The sequence below is a fragment of the Sceloporus undulatus genome, chromosome 6 (genome assembly GCF_019175285.1).
Source record: "Sceloporus undulatus isolate JIND9_A2432 ecotype Alabama chromosome 6, SceUnd_v1.1, whole genome shotgun sequence".
Lineage (NCBI taxonomy): Eukaryota > Metazoa > Chordata > Lepidosauria > Squamata > Phrynosomatidae > Sceloporus > Sceloporus undulatus.
Window position 1 is genome coordinate 106,485,168 of NC_056527.1, and position 21,278 is coordinate 106,506,445.

The 21,278-nt window shown below is 41.8% G+C and overlaps 1 protein-coding gene across 2 annotated transcripts in view; it reads left to right on the top strand.

Annotated features, from left to right (window-relative positions):
- Positions 1 to 21,278, top strand: part of GRIN2D (glutamate ionotropic receptor NMDA type subunit 2D) — a 50,603-nt gene that overhangs the window by 26,912 nt on the left and 2,413 nt on the right. For both annotated transcript variants that reach the window (XM_042476638.1, XM_042476639.1), the window contains exons 4-12: positions 1,195 to 1,309; positions 2,269 to 2,465; positions 2,862 to 3,015; positions 4,849 to 5,002; positions 5,863 to 5,988; positions 6,162 to 6,391; positions 11,005 to 11,165; positions 15,582 to 15,769; positions 19,580 to 19,812. In XM_042476638.1, coding sequence (XP_042332572.1) covers positions 1,195 to 1,309; positions 2,269 to 2,465; positions 2,862 to 3,015; positions 4,849 to 5,002; positions 5,863 to 5,988; positions 6,162 to 6,391; positions 11,005 to 11,165; positions 15,582 to 15,769; positions 19,580 to 19,812 — 1,558 coding nt within the window. The remainder of the gene's footprint in view (positions 1 to 1,194; positions 1,310 to 2,268; positions 2,466 to 2,861; positions 3,016 to 4,848; positions 5,003 to 5,862; positions 5,989 to 6,161; positions 6,392 to 11,004; positions 11,166 to 15,581; positions 15,770 to 19,579; positions 19,813 to 21,278) is intronic.

The following is a 21,278-nucleotide window of genomic DNA, read 5'->3' on the forward strand; positions in this document are numbered from 1 at the left end:
GAGGCTGGGTGGAGGGCTTTGGGTTGGAAGGGTGGTAAAATCAAGAAAAAATGACATTGCTGTTGTCTTGAAGACTGGACATTGAATCTGACTTATTACCATACCATTATTCCCTCTCACTTTCTTCCTTTGCACACTTCTTTCCTAAAGCATCTTTTCCTCTGTCCAAAACAAGCATGGGTAATACAGACTCTCTAGATCAGTGTTTCCCAAACTTTGATCCTCCAGATGTTCTTGACTTCAGGTCCTAGAATTCCTGATTGTTGGCCCTAATGGCTAGGGCTTCTAGGAGTTAAAGTCCAAAACACCTGCTGGACCAGAGTTTGAGAAACACTGCTCTAGATGTTGGGTTTTAACTTTTAGTATAACCCACCACTGGATTTACTGGTGAGAAGTAAAAGAAAGGAATTTTGTGACACCTCGAAGATAATCCAGTTTATTATGGTTTAAGCTTTCATGGACTTCAGAGTTGTATCAGACAAAATGGACTCTAGTCCACAAAAGCATATGCCATAATTAATAATCAGTCTTAAATGTGCCACGAGACTCTTTGTTGTTGTTGATACAATGCAGACTGACACAACAACCTCTCTGGAAATTACTTCCATCTTTTCATCACATGATCTCTACATTCTTCTATCCTAACTTTCTCCTTATCTCTGTTCGTTTGTCACACTATATCCACCCCCTCATTCAACTGTTTATCCTGATACACCACCTGTAACATCCTTGTCCCCTAACACTCATCTTCCATGTTTTACTCCTTTCTCTTTCATTTCCTCTATTCATATCTCCATTTCACACTCACCTACTGGCCCCCCTATAGGGGTGTCACTAGGGATGCAGGTGGCACAAACTGTACAATGTGACACCTTACAAGGGGGTGTCATCTGGTGTGTGCCCCCAAAGACATGAGTGGTGGCAGTGGCAGGAACATGTTTATAACACACACACACACACACTTGTTTTGCTGTGTGGATATAAAATATGCCCAGTATGCTACTGCCTTCCTATCTTAATATGAGCCTTTTTGTTTATTTTCTGGCTTTACATAGCCTAATCCACAGTTCAATACTTGCTGTCTCTGAAATGTGAGCCATGGGGGCAAAGGGAAAGCTGGGGGAAAGTTAGGCTAAGATAGTGGTGGATGGGCTCAGGTTGACAGTGAACAGCTTCCATTTTGTCTTTTTGCAGGTACTTCATGAATGTTACTTGGGGTGATAAAGATTTCTCCTTTAATGAAGAAGGATACCTCATCAATCCATCCTTAGCTGTGATCTCCCTCAGCAAAGACCGTACCTGGGAGGTGGTGAGTTTGAGGGGTGTTTAGGAGAATGGACAGATGGAGAATGGGACAAATTATTAGTTGTGTCACTGTTACCTGGTGGAACCACTTTGGCAAGCAAGAGCTTTACAGGAAGGCGCATTGTTGGTTAAGGAGTAATATTAGGACAAGTATTAACTTGGAAGTTGAAACAGTTTTGGGAAATGTTCAAAAGCCATAAAAACCGAAAGCCAAAAAACCACTGAGTCCCAGCCCACCACTATTGTAAGGTACAGCCACTCACATGCCAGTACTACCTCAAAGCCAGATATTTACACAATGCCGATGGCAACGTGGTTCAGTCAAAACTGCAGATGCCCAACAGACAGGAGCCAGAGAGGCAAAGAACTCCAAATTACACAGGCAGACATCTGTGATGCTCTAGTCAGTCTGATGGGGCAGTGGCTGCATTCTTGTATGCATGCCTTGTCACTCAGCCATGGACAATGAGTCAAGTGTGTTCACTCAGGGCTGGATTTATGCACAGCCTAGGAAAACTACAATTTAAGATCTCTGATTATGAAAGGCTTTTAAATATAACAAATAAACAATTCCAGAATACACACACACATTGGGTAATGCTTTGAGGTCTCTTACTCAACAGCTTAAAGCCTCAGCATATCAGAGTTCTACCCACTTGTAAAGGATATGCAGAGAACCTTGTAAAGGACATGATTTATAGAAACGTGTCCTGTCTCTAATGCACTCATGGTTGACCTCAGAGTAAGGCTGAAATAGTAAGGTTATGTGAAAGGTGGGTATCATTTTCAAGCAAAAATTTGATGAGGTTCAAGTTGAGAGGGAGAATTTTCAAAACTGACAAGACCGTGAGGGGAGAAATTTACTGAATGTGTGTGATTCTGGGATCAGCGTTGGTGATGTGGGAAGATTTTGGGGGAAAGTTTGGGTTGTATCTAATCTTTTCTCTATGCCCCGGGAGGCAGGTGGGAAGGTGGGAGCGTAGAATCCTCAGCATGTCACGGTACAGAAAATTCCTGCAGCCTGTGGACGACAACAAGCACCTCATGGTGGCAACCCTCGAAGAAAGGCCCTTTGTCATTGTGGATGACATTGACCCTGCCACAAAGACCTGCATCCGGGACTCAGTGCCCTGCCGCCACCCTGTCAACCGTACTAACAGGTATTCCCATGGCACTTTCTGAGTTTCACCAAAGGCAGGGTAATTTTTAAATTTATTTTTATATTTAGATCCTGTTCTTCCTTGAGAAAATTTAGAGTGGCTTCCCATCCAACCACTGATCAGATCATGGCTTGCTTATTTATGTTCTTTTTCCATTTATGTACTCCAAGGAACTCAACATGATATGCACAATTCTTACCCACAGTTCTCCCTCACCTCTATTTTACTGCTACATCATGAATGGCTGAAGGTCACTCAGTGAGTTACATGGGTGACTGCCTCCCGAATCCTCACCTGCCATTCTAACCATGACACCACACTGGCTCTTGTTTACCTTCCACAGTGTTCCTAAACCACTTGCTGAGTTCCTTTTCCTGTTCCTTGCGCTGTTCACAGCAATCACTTGGAAAAGAGATGCTGCAAAGGGTTTTGCATCGATATCCTGAAGCGCTTGGCAAAGACTCTGGGTTTCACCTATGATCTCTATCTCGTCACCAATGGCAAACATGGCAAAAAAGTCAATGGCATGTGGAACGGCATGATTGGAGAGGTAACTCCATTCCCCTCTTCAAAGATCTTGTATGGACTCCCACCCAAACACTTAAAACCCCCATGTTCTAGTTTGCTTCCAAAGAAATCAGGAATCCTGGTTGTTATTTCTTCCTACAGATCAATAGAGAACTTTGTCTGACACTTCTTGAGATAGCTCACAAGATTTGCCATAGGCTGTCTGCATTCTGTATTTGAAGGAAAGGACTATTTGAACAATGCATTTAGAGTGATTGGAGGAATAATCCAAGACATTTTTAAGGAAAGAGTTTTATGTTCAAATAGACACTCCATTTTAGCTTTTGGACAACCAGTGAAAAATAGACATATACAATTTAGTCAATGAATCAAGAACACAATGTCAGATTAGAAGATATATTCCCTAAAGTTAGGATATGATGTGTGTAAATGTACAGAATTTGTATCACCATGTTTACTCCCACTTACACTGACCATTTGAATAAAATGGATGCCCAGTAGAAATTACTTTAAAAATGCATTGAAACAATCTACTTTGAGAAGTGTGTGTGTGTGTGTGTGTGTGTGTGTGTGTGTGTGTTCTGTGCCTTCAAATATTTCTTACTTATGGTGACCTTATAACAGAATTTTCTTGGCAACTTTATTCAGAGACGTTTGCCCTTGCCATCCCCTGAGGCTGAGAGACAGTGACTTGCCCAAGGGCACCCAGTGAGTTTTCATGGCCGAGCTGGGATTTGAATCCTGGTCTCCAGAGTCATAGTACAGTGGTACCCCGGGATACGAATGCGCCGCCTTACGAAATTTCCGGGTTACGAAAAAAATCAATTGAAAAAAACTGTTCCGGGTTACGAAGGTTATTTCGGGTTACGAAAGAAACTTTGGTGCTTTTCGGCGCTTTTTCGCACCAAATCGCAGCTTTTCCCCATTAGCGCCTATGGGTTTTCGGCTTGCGAAAGCTTTTCGGGTTACGAACGCGGCGGCGGAACGAATTAAATTCGTAACCCGGGGTACCACTGTATAATGCTCAAACCACTACAACATGCTGGCTCTTCACCCCTTGGTTTATTTTTTATTTCTCCTTTCTCCCCAAATTGGGACTCAATGTGCCTCACAAACAGATTAGAAATCAAATACAAATAAAAGAGAAAAAGTTATAAAACACAACAAAGTTAAGCGGAATCAAAAAGATAAATAAAAAATACTGTATCCCCCCCCCCAATGAAAAACTCCTTTTTGAGCAACCAGTCAGTTGCTGAAATCCTGGCTGAATCTACACTGCAGAAATAATGCAGTTTAACACTGCCTAAAATACCATGGGTCCATGCTGTGGAATCTTGGGACTTGTAATTTGTGGTGGCACTAGAGCTCTCTAACAGAAAAGGTTAAGTATCACAAAACTACAAACCTCAGAATTCCATAGCATTGAGCCATAGCAGTCAAAGTCGAATCAAACTGCATTATTTTTGTAGTGTAGATGCAGCAGCCTCTGTCTGATTAGCAAAAGCCTAGCCTTCCTTGGAAGTGAATTCCACAGTTTAAGAGCAGCCATCAAAATGGCCTTTATCCAAAATGGCCTTTGCACCTCTATCTGTGCCTGGATTCCATTTCTCCTGATGCACACACACTATGGGGTAACCCTATGAAATTCATAGGGTCACCATAAGTTAACAGGTGACTTGAAGGCACATTCAAGCACATGAGGTAAGCAGACCGAATCTTCTGTGCTGTCTTCGGGTGTCAGAAAAAGTAAACAGTGTTTGCTCACTAGCAAAGGACCCTCATCCCTATCCTCTAGTAAACCCAGGATTCCTAACATTCAACACTCAGTCTCTTTCTTTCTCTTTCTTTTCTGTAGGTGTATTACAAGCGAGCTGACATGGCGATTGGATCCCTGACTATCAATGCAGAGAGAGCTGAAGTGATAGATTTTTCTGTGCCCTTTGTCGAGACTGGCATCAGCGTCATGGTGTCCCGTAGCAATGGAACTGTTTCACCTTCTGCCTTTCTAGGTGAATTCCCAGCCCTAGGATGGGGCAAAGTAAGAAGCAGGGGAGAGCGTTGGGATGGGCAAGAAGCCTCCCAGATGCTGTCATTTCAAAACTCGGTACACAAAGGAAGATGATTCAGGAATCCTAAAGTTTCCCATTCTTTTTCTTATTGCTTTTAACATTTTAAAGAATTATGGGGGAAGGTTATTTTAAGATCCTTCAATACTGCTGAAGCTCTGCCTTGAATGCTGTTTAATATTAAATTGATTGCAGTGTTTGTAATCAACTATAGAATTGGAAGATGGAAAGGAGAAAAATAGATCAATCAATAAAAAAGCATTCTAAATAAAATTAAACCTTGAAATGAACAGAGAAAATGATCCCCATAGAGATGCCAAAAGAAAGAAATAACCTATCTCCATTTGTGGCATCATGGGATGGACACTTCATGATCTTGTGAACCCAGTTCAGATAGCACTCAGTGTTGTCTGAGGGAAAAAGAAACATTTTCTCAGCACACTTTGGTCCCCATGCTGGGAAAATGCAGTTTGGCTTCACTCAGGGTAGTATGGGGAATTGTACTTTTGTAAACAGGTTCTCAGAATATGTTGCACCTTCACAAGACCCCAGTTCCATTATGTCTTGATATGAGTATGATTCCCATAGTTCCTTGGAGAAACCACAACAGTTAAACTAATTTAGTTCCAGTTTAAAGCCACTTTAGGTTTATAGTGCTAATGCAGCCTTAAGTTATTAAAAAATAGTATTATTGTTTTAAGGAGCCTCTCAATGCCAAAGGTTCAGAATCCTCATTTTCACCCATTAAGACCAAGGCTCTCTTGGGCATCCCATCACCATGGTCCCTATTTTTCTTCCCACAGAACCCTACAGCCCCGCTGTCTGGGTGATGATGTTTGTAATGTGCCTGACTGTTGTTGCAGTGACTGTCTTCATCTTTGAATATTTCAGTCCAGTAGGCTATAATCGCAGCCTCAGTGCTAGTAAACGTAAGTGCGCCAAAGCTTTCAGAAAGGGGACATGGGTGAGCAATTGGGTATCTCCAGAGAGAGGGAAGGGTAAATAAACAGCTCAGATAGCTGGTATACTCAAGTTTCCAGAAGGAATTTCAGTCTTTCATTTATATCTCATCCCATTCCCCTGCCCATCCCTTCTTTACTAGGTACCGGAGGCTCCAAGTTCACCATTGGGAAGTCAATCTGGCTGCTCTGGGCTTTGGTGTTCAACAACTCTGTGCCTGTAGAGAACCCCAGGGGCACCACCAGCAAGATCATGGTGCTGATCTGGGCCTTCTTTGCCGTTATCTTCCTTGCCAGCTACACAGCCAACTTGGCCGCCTTTATGATCCAGGAGGAATACGTAGACACTGTGTCTGGGCTCAGTGACCAAAAGGTGAGGAAAATGAAGGGCTGTATCAGGAAAAAGAAATGCAGGCCCCATGTGTTTCCCCTCTTCTTTCAAGTGATGTTGCCAAGAGTTTGGAAATGTTCGTAGTCCAAGGAAATAGCTCTGCTCTATACCATCAAGCATACACATATATATTGTACATGCTTCCATCGGTTTCCTCTTAACAGCTTTCATTTTCTTTTTGTTCCCTTTATTTCTTCAAACCCTTTTCCTTTTCCACCACCAAAAACCCAAAAACTAAGATGCAATGCATAAAGCTTTCCCTGAGACCAGATAAAATACACTAATTTTAAAAATATGAGATGAAGATACAGGTTCTGATTATTTGGGGGAGAGAGCTTTCAGCCAGTGTTTGAGTAATGATGAAATGGAAACAAACAAAATAATAAGACAGTCCAAATAAATAAAGGAAGATGCATTTCACTGATATACTTTCAGACTGAACAGCAGTGTTGGGGCACTAATATTTTGTTTTATGCAATTTCAGTAAAATATTTCCTTACATAGATAACTAGCAACCTGAAAAATCTGTTTGCAATGTCTTCTCAGCTGTCTGGTTTTTACTTACAGTACCATCATTTACTGCAAAATTCTCATCTTACAATGGAACTCTCCTCTGATTGAGCAGCTTAGGTTTTGCAAGGTTGATTTTAAATAGCTTGCAGAGCAGCTACCTGGTAAGCTCAGCAGTGGCCTTAAAATGCCCAAGTTGCTGTTAAAGAAATGTCAGTGAAAGGGAAACTGTTGAGAGCAAAGGTAAAGGTCAGTCTGGCAGTCAGACATACAGGGCTATAACTTTCCCTCTAAAGTGCAAGAACTGACACAGAAAAGTCTGGGATTCATCAGAAGCTTACAACTTCTCAGGTTGATGCATTTATGCACTTGTCATAGAGCTGTCTTAATGCAATTTAATATTTAAATTTATCAAATATTATACCCCCATTACATCATCCTTTCTCACCAAAACCCATCTAAGGTTCTTGGTGGCCAACCTCAAATTTCATATCTAAAAGGTTTGTGTGCATGCACTCATAAATAGGATTAAGGGGTAAATGACCTAAGCCACCCTCCCCTAACCAGGGTCCTCCAGATGTGTTGGATTACAACCCTTCTCATTTTCCACGCTAGTTGGAGGCAATGGAAAGTGTGGTTCAAACGGACCTGGAGGGGCTCTCAAGTGGAAGACAGCTAACCTCAACCTCCAGGAACCTATATTGCAGTTCCACACAGCACTCCACTGGGATGTCTTGCTGGTGCCCAGCATGCATTGTGTGTATTTATAAACCAGAACGTGTCTGATTATCCCCTGGTAATTAGCCCCTGCCGAACAACCACAGCTGTGGGGAAGGAGGGGGCCACGCAAACCAGACCAGCTGTGGTAAAGCAGCCAGGCTCCAACTGAATCCCTTTCGTTAAGAGCTAACGAGCTGGGATGTAATTAATGGACATAATTAACGTCCAACATGAAACACAATTGCAGATAAATATTAAACTACTCAGATTAACAAACATGCACTGAGTGGGGAGAATTTGAGGGAGGTGGCAAAGGAAGAAAATCTAGGCAAGATTGGGAGAGAAAAAAAGAGGAAAATGTACTTCTACAGTCCTACATATAGCTAGTCAGGATGAAGTCTAACTTAGTTCAGAGAGGTTATTCAAAGGTAAGGGTATATAGCACTACCTTAGGGGTGTAATATTCCAGACAAGAAGCTGAGTCTAAGTAACACTCAGGAAATAACTGAAATTACCCATGTACATAACATTAGTGGACAGGCTTTGGTCTGCAGCCAGGTTTCATGTAACCTCTGGCCTATTTCATATAGCCTCTGCAGAGTCCATTTGGATTTCTGAAGAAGAATTTGCTCCTTATCAGCAGCTTGCTAAAAGAAGAAAGTTGTCAGAAAGGAGAGAAGGAAAATATGGGTGTCAAGGAGACTGCGACAGAAGGGGTAGCTGTGCTATTCTGTAGCTCCACACACTGCTAGCTTTTAGCCCTTTCACTACTGGCAAGGGGATCCCAACAGATCCTCCCCTCAAAAATGTGGCCCTGGACAGGTGAAAGGTTTGCTCCCTTCAAATATGTAAAGTGGAAATCCTCCATCCATGCCTCTCTCAAGGCAAACTCTAGTTGATAAAGCTTATTGTACTATAAACAATATGCAAAGGGCACCTTTGAGACTGTGGAAGATGCTATAGTGTGAGCTTTCATATACTCAGTCTACATTGTCTCATGCATCTGAGGAAGTGGACCAAGACTGTGAATGCTAAAGCTACATCTTTTGTACAGTTATTCTCGAAAGTCCTGCAAGATCACTTTGCATACTGATATTCCAGCCTAACACATCTATGTCTCTTAATTCTGCACTATAAACACCTTAGTCTTTAAGATGCCACAGGAGTTCTTTTTATGCGTTATAAAAATTATTTCCCTGTCTTTCATCTTCATATTATCTCCAGTATTTTCATCTGCATCCATTTCTCTGTTCTCGATTCATTTTTTTCTATTCTTCTGCCATACACATTCTTCTGTCAAATTCCAGATAATCTGTAGCAATCTCCCATTTTCTGCTCACTTCCTCCAGACACTTTTGTCTCTCTAATAGCTTCTAAGCCTTTCGACACCTAGCAGCCTCCTTTCATTATCCACCTATGTAAGAAATCCATCACTCCCTCTCATCACATCTTCCCACTCTTTGCTGCTGATATTCTGAGGTTTTTTGGCCCTATCTTAGGACATTTTTTATTTTTGCTGCCTCCTTGCTTCTCCCCATTGCCGTATCAGACGGCTCAGTTGCCCCAAGATTATCAAGGAGGGATTGAATTGGCTCAGAGAGCTCATGTGCAAAGCCAGTTTTGTGAAACATGGCAAAGATGTTTTTCTCTGTCAGCCAGCTTTTTGAAGCAATCTCTTGTAATAGAACAAACAGGCTGTCTTCTGCCCTTCATACTTCTAAATGTGTCCCAGTCTATTTCAGTATCGCTGATCTCTCTCTCTCAGTGCACCTCCATGTCAACAATCCTGTCTGCCAACTGCTGAATCCATCAATATCCCGAATTACTTTTTCATTGTGTTTGCGTATTTATGAATCCATTCTTGGCCTCTTCTATCCTTTGCTTGCTCCTCCCATTCCCATTTCTGGTCTGTCCTCATCTTTACATTTCTTGGTACCTTCTAAATGATTTGCTATCCTTTTCTCTTTTTTTTTTTAAGCTGGGAACTGATAGAACTTTCCACCGCAGCATCCTCATTCCCCCTATTTTTAGAAGTTTCCCCTTCTTATGTCATGGACATTTCCAGATTTTCTCTGTCAAAGGTGGCCCAGAGAAACATATCTAAGATGTCTGCACTTCTTCAGTCTTTGTTTGGTAGCCCTATATCAGGCCAAGCTACATATTTAAAAAAAGCTTTAAAATAGTTGTGCTGCTGGACTTTGAGGCCATGATAGCAGTGCGGGTGTGTGTGTTTGTTTGTTTTAAAAAAACAAAACACCAAAACTCTTCTTGCCATTTTCCCTATCAACATAACTCCCCCATCCCATACTGGTACCTTTCTCTCCTCTCCCATCCCAATGATACGGAGAGTAACTTAGGAGGAAATTATTTCAGTCAGATAAATAGCATGGAGTAGGGCAGGGGAGTTAAAACACTTGTGCCATGCTTCTTTTAAGCTTTAAAAAAGATTTGGGGAGAGCCAGTTCCAGATCTCCTGTTTAGCATTTAAAAACTCTTCTTTTCTCTTGGGACCTTTTTATATGCTTCTGTTTCTCAAATATGAAAAGTATATTTACTTCTTGTTAGGTGTCTATACTCCAAAGAGCTTCTCCCTTTCATTGTGTGGGGACAATGAACAGTCACAACATACAGAAGTTAAACAATAAGCTACCCATTGCATAGAATTCCACCTGGGCTGTGGTAACTCTAGATACCCAAAAGGAAATGAGGACCTAAATCTATGATTATATTCAAGAAATGCTCCTCTGGCTCATCCTAATCCCCATTCCAACCAATCTTTCAAAGTGGGGGGGGGGATAAAATTGGGAGGGTAATGGGAAGAATGCACACTGTGCTTCTTGAAGTATGGGATAAAAATGAAGTAAATTGTTTACTTATTCCTAACAAAGCAACTTATTTACCAGAACTTGGAAGAGTAATATTTTTGGACTACAGATCCCAGAATCCTAAGGCCAGCATGGCTCAGAATTCTGGGAGTTGTAGTAAAAAAAAGTAACCATATTAATCTCTGATCTATCTGGCTATTTATCTCCATGTAGTCTTTTCTTATCCACCTACCCACCCATGCACTCTAATGCCCATCTGTTTTATCCATCTTTCTCTCTCACACACAGGATGTTTCCCCATATGCAGAATCATAATGTTTGGGTAGGTGATTTCTGTTCTAATCAATGCTAGCCAAATTTCAGGTTTATTGCTCAACCAATTGACCATGACGGTACAACAGCCCAAAATGATCTCCAGCAGAAGAGCTCACTGTCACCACCACATTCCTCTTTGTGCTCAATTTTCATTTCTGGGAATGGGACAGAGGGGAGTTCCAGATAAGTGTTCTTCATATAATTTGACTTTCCCTCCCTCCACAGTTCCAGAGACCCCAGAATCACTATCCACCTCTGAGATTTGGCACTGTTCCCAACGGGAGCACCGAGAAAAACATTCGCAACAACTATGGGGAGATGCACGAATATATGGGGAAGTACAACCAGCGCAGTGTGGAGGATGCACTCCACAACCTGCAGACAGGGTAGGTGGAGAAAAATGAAAGATGGAGGACGAGGAGGGGGCGGGGAGGAGGTGACAATGACAGGAAGGACATGGCCAAGAGCCTTTACTCTCCGTGTTTGTCTTAACCTTTCATTTTTAAGTCTCCTATTTCCTGAGAAGCATAGTATGTGAAGGGCTGAATCAAGACATTGTGCTGTCTGAGGCAGAGCAGCAAATGGTGCTCCCACCACCAACATAGTCAAGGTGCATAGTATTGTAGGTGAGTCGTGTTATTTTGGCCACCTGAACCAGAATCCCTCACAAGCAACTCTCCCTACCCTTCCTGGCAGTGGCCAAGATCCAACGGTATGCTTTAGTATCCAGCACGAGTGGAATTGGGACCTTGATCCCATCCCCTTCCCAGTACAACTCTCTGCAATGTCCCAAACCTGGTTTCCCAGCTCCCTGGTCCCATTTTTAGAGGGGTTCTCAATCCTCCGTGGCTGTTTTTTTAGGATGCACAGAGGAGGGGTTGTACAAGGGAGGGAATTACAATTTCTGCTGGAAGTGGTAGCACCAAGCCAGTAAATATACTGCTGTGTTAAATTCAGTAATAATGCCTTGCTCTTTTGTGACATACTTTGGTTTTAGGCAGCTGTCTCATTCTGGCTAATGGCAGGTCTGGCTCTGGCTCTGTGGCAGGCCCATAAAACAGCACTACATACATCCCAAGATACTTTGCAATCCATTCTTTTCCCCACTATAAATGTGCCAGTATTTTCTCTCACATCGCATGCTCTCTGCATCAATCCATGAGGCCTCACTTGCCTGATGGAGAAATCATATGCTTGTGCTCGGGGTGCAATACTCACTGAAGAGATTTCTGTGTTTCCTCCTCCCTCAACTAATGATCGCACATGACTGGCCCTGGCAACAGTTGTACAAAATGTGCTCGCATAGGTTTCTTGGGCTGCTACGCATATTGGATGTAGTCTATGAGGTGGCTAAATTTTCTCCTCACACTATACTGTGATCTTGTAAGGAATGTGTTACCCAATTTTTATTAAATAAATCTTAGACAATTTAATAATACAGGTTGTGGTCAATTAATCATTTAATTAATTTTTAAAAAGTACATATGAAAACAAAGAGCTTTAAAAGAGAAAAAAGTACCATCTCCATTTTTAGAGGAGGCATTGTTGCACAAGAGATTTCTTTTCAGAAGAGGCATTCCACCTTTTCTCTTGTACCAGTGGGAATGCCTCTCCCACAATGGCACATATGTTTAGTGTGTATGTGCTTTATTAACTGGAATCCTTTTTTAATCAAACCAAAATATTCCTAATTGATTTTATCTAACCATTAAACCAAAAAAGCCCAGCTTAAGACATTTTGCTGCCTGCGGGGGAGTAATAAATTACAGTATGCCTCTCATCCCACCTGAGTGCAGGTGGACAGTATTCATAGCCACGCAAGTTATTCTGGCACAAGATGCAGAAATTCTTTCAAGAGCTCCTTAAAAGCAGGGAACAAATACAATAATAACTGTAAATTACAGTTAGCTATAAATAACTAACAAGTTGCTGCCCTTTGGTGACATCTCAAATCTGCAATGGCAGGGACAACCCTGATGAGATTGCAATCCTTTTCTGCACATTTACCGAGAGTAAGCCTCACTGAACATGGTGAGAGTTTGTTTCCAGGTAAACAGATCATGCTACAAACACCATAGTTCTATTTGTTTATTAAATTCTTTAGAGGCTTTGCATGGCTTCCCTGCATAATCCAGTGAACAAGTGTTTGTATAGCCCCAGTAGCTGCTGTATATTGCCAGCAAGAGTGCCTCCCTACTGTTCCCCACAACGGCGCTTCTGTGAACGTCTATGGATGCCTACTGGCTTATTTCATAAATAAACCAAACCAGACAAGTCTACACTGAGGATTCTGTGTAGGACTGAGCTATGCCATCATGCTGTTAACGAGACTTCTGCATGGGGGTTTTGTATGTAAACTGTTGGGCACTTTTGACTTAAATATTATTTTTCACTGCTACAGGAGTACTTTATAGTGTAGCTTGTCTGAGCAGCCTTTGGGGGACTGAGATTTTCACTGCTACCAATTTAAAAAGCCTATTGGCTGGGCTATGGGATGTGTGATTTACTTTTACTCCTGCATAGTCAAGATCATAACCATATATCTCACTAATTTACCCAGCCAACCTGCTACTGGTGCAGAGAGAGAGAGAAAGACAAAGAGATCTTGGAAGGACCAGTTGCATAGCTATAACTGTAGTTCTTCACATGCTCATCTGTCAACTTACACAAATGAGTTACACTGTGCAGGCACAGGATAACCCATTTGTGTGAGTCACAGAGGCCACAAAGAAGAACCAAATTTCTTTTCTGATAAATCTAGGATCCTGTAGCAAACATGGCCATTGGCCGCATTGACTGGAGAATTCTAGGAGTTGTAGTCAAAAAAATAACTTGTTCAAACTCAAGTGCTCTCTCTGTCTGTATGTTTTTCTCCCTCTCTCTCTCTCTGATGTGTATTCGAATTGGGATCTCTATTTTCTTGATAAACATGCATTTAAAATGGGGGGAAGAAGGGTGCTTTTTATTCACACCTTTGTGTTGCAGTCATATTGGTTATAAGTGAGTGAGATTTCATTCATATTAAATTATTTTGAATGTATGCCACAAAACAAGTAGAGTTGCCTATCATACTACAGTCGCCCCTCCTAACTCGCTGATCTGAGATCCGCAACCTTGATTATCTGTGGAGAGGTGACCTCCATCATTTCTAATGCCATGTGTGCCACGCACACGGGGGGGTGCCCTATTCTATGAGGCTTGAATACATGTGAGCCTCTGTTTTTGGGGGGGGAGGGGGTTCTGGAACAGATTCCCCACACAAATGGAGGGCCAACTGTATAACTTTACTGCTTCAGATATATATTGTGAAATAACTCAAAACTGGAATCCTGGGAAGTCAGTGAACTGGTTTCTTTCAAGCAGGCTACTTCATCCCCAAAGTGGGCTTGGTTTTCTATACTAAACTGCTTGTTTCTGCTCTGCTCCAGGTCCTGTATCCTCCATCCCCATGACTTCTGTCCATCCCATGCATGGGCACATACACACAGGCACATACACACAGAGAGCAAGTGTATCTATAAGGATAGAATAACTATTTCCACAACTTTATTCTGCTGCAGCAGCCAACACTTCAGCTATTTCTGCCTTTCCTCATGTAATCTCTGTATTAGGATTTTAGCATTAAGTTCACCTCTAGGCTGCTCTTTAATGTTTTTTGGAGTGGGTCCTTTGTTATTAAAACTTATCATACATGTTCGTAACTGCCACCATTTTACTTGCCTTTGTAAAAAGTGTAAATAGCCTAGTCCTCTCTTTGTTAAGTTAAAGACAGACAATTCTAAGAACTTATTTCTAATCAAGCACACAGACAGACTCTTTTTAGGAGTGTAAAATACTACAGTGTAGAAAGAAGCAAAGTGGAACCAAGTTGTCTAGCCAGAGATGAATGAATAACAGCAAAGTCTGAAAAAAAATCCTTTTTGGGGCTACATTTCCCACAGTCCTCTCAGCCAGTGTTGAATTGGCTGCAGGAGACCAAGATAAAGATGGACAAAAACAACACAGAGGATGCAGTTTTAACAGTAAAGCCTCCCCACCACCACCAGCACTGAATGAATCTTCTCCTCTATAACAGCTGCAGAAAGCTTTTGTTGGTTTAATGGGAATATTAATCAGTCAGGTAATAAAATCTGTGCACCTTGGGTTAATTGGTCAGACTGAGAACCAACAAAGGCTCAGCACTACTGAAGGGCACATTCCTGGGGAGGCCACTTCTGGGTTCCAAGTCCAGCCTGCATCATGTCTGATAGCAAAGAAGCAGCTTTGCACTATTTTCTCCCATTCCAGTTTAATACCCAAAGCTAGCTAAAAAATTTCTTCTCAAAAGATGTACAATCGTTGTCTTCCACCAAAGGATAAGAATCACATGCTACTAAAACTGTTGAAATCACTGTTAGGACATTTTAAAAACCTGCCTCTTTTGCAATGCTGATGGCTCTTCAGTATTGCTTTGTTATTTAAAAGCTGCTTCAATCTGGTATGTTACTGCCAGAGGAAGTATTCAGCTACAGGATGAAAAGGAATGGTTAAGGAGAAGCCTTTCTCTCTAACAATGAACAGTAGCGGTTGTTTGTTAAATGCAAAATGATCTCACACTTAAAACAATTTGTAATCCTCCCTCAAGGGTCTGGAGAAGGTGCCTTCAGTTTATTTTCAATAAGAATAAGTAAACTGATAAGAAACAGATAGTTAAAAGCCAGCTATTTTGAAGCAGTTGCACATAACTCAGTCACAGTCCTTGCAGGTGCTGCATCCAGTACTGCACCTATTTCTCTTTCTCTGTCTTGATTATTTAACTGCAGGAAGCTGGATGCCTTCATTTATGATGCAGCTGTCCTCAACTACATGGCCCGCAAAGAAGAAGGCTGCAAACTTGTCACCATAGGAAGTGGAAAAGTCTTTGCGACCACAGGCTACGGCATTGCGCTGCAGAAGGGATCCAAGTGGAAACGGCCCATTGATCTGGCCTTGCTCCAGTTTCTAAGTGATGGTAAGGCCTAGAGACAGCGCTGGGAAGTTGAGGCTGGTGCCAGAAAACTCAGGTTGTCTAGATAAGAAACAGAGGGACTGGAAGACAGAGTGAGTGACAATGTTCTCTTTCTTTCACTGGACAAGAGTTGTTGTTGTTGAGTGGGAGAGTAGGAGTGTTGCTCAGAAAGAAGGAAACTTTGGAAGAGAGGTATCTGAAATGAGGAATATTTATTGTTTTGCATTGGAAAGTAATCCTAGACCATTTAGTCCCATTTCCTGCTGCCCAGCAGCGTCATCCACTTCTTTCCCCATGCCACCAACAAAGAACAACTTGAAGGAAGTGGCATTTGGTACTAATTTCTCAGACATGCATGTACAATAACTCATAAAAGTCAAGAGGACCCAATTACCTCTCAGACCTTCCAAACAAGATCTGACTTCTGCTTGGACTGATGGATAGGAACCTCCCTCACATGTTTGCTATTAAAATCCTGGGGGTCTAGGACTTAAGTGGTAAACCTTCAGCAAGACAGAACATTCCTTGCCCTTAACTAGAAAATATGTAATGATATTGGTTGTCTGTGCCTGGCCTCTGATTAGTTTCCTTTTAACACATTTTAACAATTCCCTTGTGTTTGCAGTTGGGATTGTTAAATACAGCATTAGGTGTTCTCTGGGTACTGAGAGATCCTGAGCAGCACTATATGGTTAAGTTTCCTCCTGATAAAAGGGCACTGGAGGCATAAGAGTTTTTTGTAATAAAATCTGTTTGATTTATGAATACAGCAGAATGGAAGCAAATAGGCACTCACGGAGTTGACAAAACATCCACTCATATATAGTCTAGAGGGACTCTATACTCAAGCTACATCACCTTCAGCCACAATTCACCACTCCCTATCTCTCTGTCCCACTTCAAAATGCAAAGTGCCCTCTTTCTGTCTGTTCCTCAGACTTTTATGGGTGTTTCATTTCGAAGGGTGGAGAGAAATTCAATGTCATTACAAGGTGAATCCATATTACACTTGATACCATTTTAACTGTCATGGCTCCAGCCTATGGAATTCTGGAATTTGAGTTTGGGAGGGACTTCAGATTGTCAGCCAGAGGGAATGGTGTAGTTAAAAACTGCATTAAAGAATTCTAAATTCTTTGCCATACTACAACTCCCAGGATTTCGTATGACAGTACCATGACAATTAATGTGGTATCAAATTGCAATACCTGTGCAGTATAGATATCATGGCAGTCTATTAAAAAATGATTGTCAAATCCATGATCAACCATCCATTTGTCAGGCAAAACTAAAGCAAAAAGCTTGTGCTTTTTAAGCAACAAGCCAACTTTTATCATCTACCAGCAACAGCATGGCTTTCACTGTGTTTTAGTGTGTGTTTACTTGTAGAGGAAGAAGAAGTTTACTTATGGAGGACGAAGAATTCATACGCACCAATTTCCTGACAAGATTTCTGAACCCTAGAATTTGCATGATTTCTACTAGTGGCATCTGGTGGCTTCCATTTCAGTGAGGTAGTGAAACTGCTTCAGGTTTTAGTCCAGACTTTAAGAAGCTATCTGAAGCACCGAATCCTATTTGAAAAGGTAGGATCAGCACATGGATTCCCCCTTTAATCTGAACTAAAACCCAGAGCAGAATCACTAGCTCACATGGTAGCCACCAATTTCTGCAGATGTACTAATGCAGCTGCCCCCAACTTGGAGTGTCCAACTGTGTTGGACTGCAACTCCCACAATTCTGCTGCCAACAGTGGTAGTTGGCTATGGGAGTTCTAATCTTAAACGTTTGAAGTATCCACATTGGAGAAAGGCTGAACTAGTGCCTGCAAATCAACTTGTCCCTCTTCCTACCCCCCCTTGCCAGTGGGGCTACCATGTTCACAGTTCTCTCCCACCCCACCCTGACTCAGCAGCCCTGTAGATTGATGGGAAACATTTCTTCCAGCCCCCCCCCCCCCAAGATTTATTAATCCAGAATAGAAAGAAATAGGAACCCCAGGAGAGTCATGGGGCCCTATCAGTTTGATCCTGGAAGTCAGAGAGCCAGGACTCTTGGGGGAGAAAGCAAGCCTCAGTGGGCAAGACTTGAAGCAAAGGCAATAGAAGACTGACATCCTGCTTTCTATTTCTAGCTCTGAGGATAATGAACAGACACAGTTCTGGCATGTTTGATCTGAGCTGAGGAACCTGAATTCGGTCTATGCTGCTGCTAATGGGCTTGGTTGGAGGCTCTAATTGCTGGTAGCCAACAATCCTGCTTCTCCTAATAAGCCCAACTGATGCTGGTGATACCTCAGAGAAAGAGACATGGGACTTTCCCTGTCCCCCCTCCAGGGCATACCAGATACAGTAATGTTGGGGAGAGGGTTTGAGTTTCAGGTGGGTCACCCACTGTCCACAGTATTTAAATCAGATTACCTTTGTTGCGTCTGTTAAATCAAATGGGGAAAAGTGCCTTCTTCTGCTTCCAATGCAAGAGAAGTGTCCTGGATATGAAGGTGTTTTCTCTGCACTTGTAGAAAAATAGATTGTGATGCTTGTGAAGGGTTAGAAAGATGTTTGGAGGAAAGAGTAGCAGAGCTGCTTTGTAGAATCTAGGTAGGTTACAGTCCATGACCAAAATTTGGTGAATGTTGGCAATTCAGATGGTGGTGCAAGGTGAATTTTGTTCAGCATTGTAGGGCGAACTAGGCAATGTTGATTGTTACCAGGCTGCCCCAGATTTCTGAATGTTCACAACATTTTCCTGTGATTATCACTATACATTTGTGACCAAAATTACAAACTTGAGTGCAGCATTGAACATATTAGGGCTTATGTTGGTTCATGGAGTCTTTGCATCTCTGTGGGTTGCAAATAATAATAATAATAATAATAATAATAATAATAATAATAATGCACTCAAGAATAAAAATTCAAATTAAATAAAATGTGTACCTATTAAGGGAATGTTCAAGACTTGTGCCATTTGCAAATTTTATATTTTGGTTCATAGAACATAAGTAATTTTGTTAGTATAAAAGAGTTGTGCCCTGTATATATGGCAGAGATAGTAGGTATTGCTCTCTGTCCATCAGTCTGGAATTTTTCAGCATACTGGTGTGCATATGTTGAATATATATCATCCTGAGATCTATTGGGTATTCATGCCACGTGCTTGCAAGAATATGTGTTTATATGTGCTTCAGGGAGTCTGTCACTTGGGTGCAAGAGAGCACACGTACATATCGTTGCAAGGTTTCATTGGAGGGGGAGACATATAGTTGCCTAGCAACATACCCATCTACTACTATATGGCTCCTAATCCTAAACTGGATTACAAATCATTGACATGGGTGGCAAATCTAGGAAGAAAACAATCTCTTGTAACCATAACCAGGAGTAGGAGAGGATAGCTAAATGGTGTTAAGAGGTAAGTACTTTGTATTAAGTGATCTTTGAGTGTGTACAGTAAGAGCCAGACTATTCATCTATCCCCTTAACCTCCGCTACTCATGTTTTGTGATGATGTGTGGTAATCATGACATAGCTTTTTGGTAATTTGAGATCCTCTCCATCCATCCCTACCTTGAATAAAAAGGAAGAAGGTAACACTTCCTAATGGGAAGAGTATAGCAAATGTTCTTCTCTGGACTATAACTCCCAGAACACCACTAGCTGTGCTGACTAGGAGCTTCTGGGAGTTGTAGTACAAAGAAGGAACTTTCCCAGGCTTTGTTAATGAGCCATAATGGGGAAAGGCTGAGGAGAAGTGCATCTCCCAGGTTCTATCTTTTTCCTCCCACTCCACCCATCCCCTCTTCCATTTCAGATGAGATTGAGCTGCTGGAGCGCCTGTGGCTCTCGGGGATCTGCCATAATGACAAGATTGAGGTGATGAGCAGCAAGCTGGACATTGACAACATGGCCGGAGTCTTCTACATGCTCCTGGTGGCCATGGGGCTGAGTCTTCTGGTCTTTGCCTGGGAACACCTCATCTACTGGAAACTGCGCCATTGTATGAGACACACAGGCCGGTTGGACTTCCTGCTCGCCTTCAGCAGGGTGAGACTGAAAGATGAGAAAGCAGGGGTGGTACATATAACCAAAAACAAAAAAGTCAAATTCTTTGTCCTAAGAATAAGCCCCTTCCTCTCCACACTTTCCACCCTTCTTCCAGAGCTTGTATGATCATACCAAAGCATTAACGTTTGTATTGTATACAGACATCAGCACTCTTTTGCTTTTAAAAAATATCTAGCTTTTGTAGATGTGAAAAAAATAAGATTGTGGGGGGAGTATGAGAGGAAGAGGGGAAGATGGCTATAACTTATAGGAGCTCAGAAGTAATATATGGGGTCTAAGCAAAATTGATCTTTCCTTGTGCTAAAATCTGCAAAATAAATCAGTGCGTTGTAAAGATAATTTGTATGGATACACAGCTTTTAGGCTACCTTGGCACAAAAGTTTGGGTTCTTTCTAGCTAATATATCAACATATTCCCCCCTCCCTATCTATTTCTCTCTGGTTGTGTACAGACACATATAAACTGATGGGACTTCCTGTGCCTACTGCATAGAGACAATTCTCCTCCATAAGACTGAGCTAGAGGAAAATCCATTGTTCTTGTCTGTACTAGTTTTGTATGTGTGTGTGTTCAAGTTGCCTGTCAACTTGTGGCAATGCCATGAATTTCATAGGGTTTTCTTAGTCAACTAATGTTTTTGCCAGTGCTTTTCTCTGAAATATAGCCTAAAGCACCTGGCATTTGTTGGCAGTCTCCCATCCAGGTACTAACCAGGGCTGACTCTGCTTAGCTTCAATGATCAGAAGGGATCCAGTGCCTTTAGGGCATTGTGCAGAGAGCCTTTGATGCCACAAACCCACCTCCCTCCAGCAGTTTTTAAGCTTTAAAAAGGTAATTGAATTTAAAAGCCATGTTCTCTGACACCAGATATGTAGAGAATGGCTTTGCCTGTTTGTCAAAGAGGCATTAGCACCATTCTTCTTATAATGGCTACAATATAAATGTAAACCATTTTTAAGCCCTTTAAATCATAGTTCTTAATAAGGAAATCCTGCATATTGTAGTTATCTCAAATGACCTGGGATGACTAAAAAAATGTTCCCAGTGTCCTCAACATACAATTCCGGTAGGTAGGTAGGCAGCCAGGTAGGTAGCCAGGCAGGTAGGAGGGTGTGCGTGTGGGCAGGCACATGTGTATGTAGAGAAGCCAGGGTAGTTAATACAAACTAGATTAAATTTGTAGTGTAGTGTGGTGAAGTTAACAGGCCATCCCTTGGGCAGATTCAAAACAGATTCTCATGAGTCAGAGCACAAATTGAGTTCTATATAATTCTCATTTGCATATGTTGATCACTTTAAATACAGATTAAAAATTGCCTCTGCTTCTCACTGAGACAGACTTTTTAAAAAAGCATTCAGCCAGGTGGCAAAAATCCTATCCTATCCTCTGATTTCTCTGCTTGTTTCCACTGTCTCCTTTGGTTCATTCTTGATCTTCATGGTG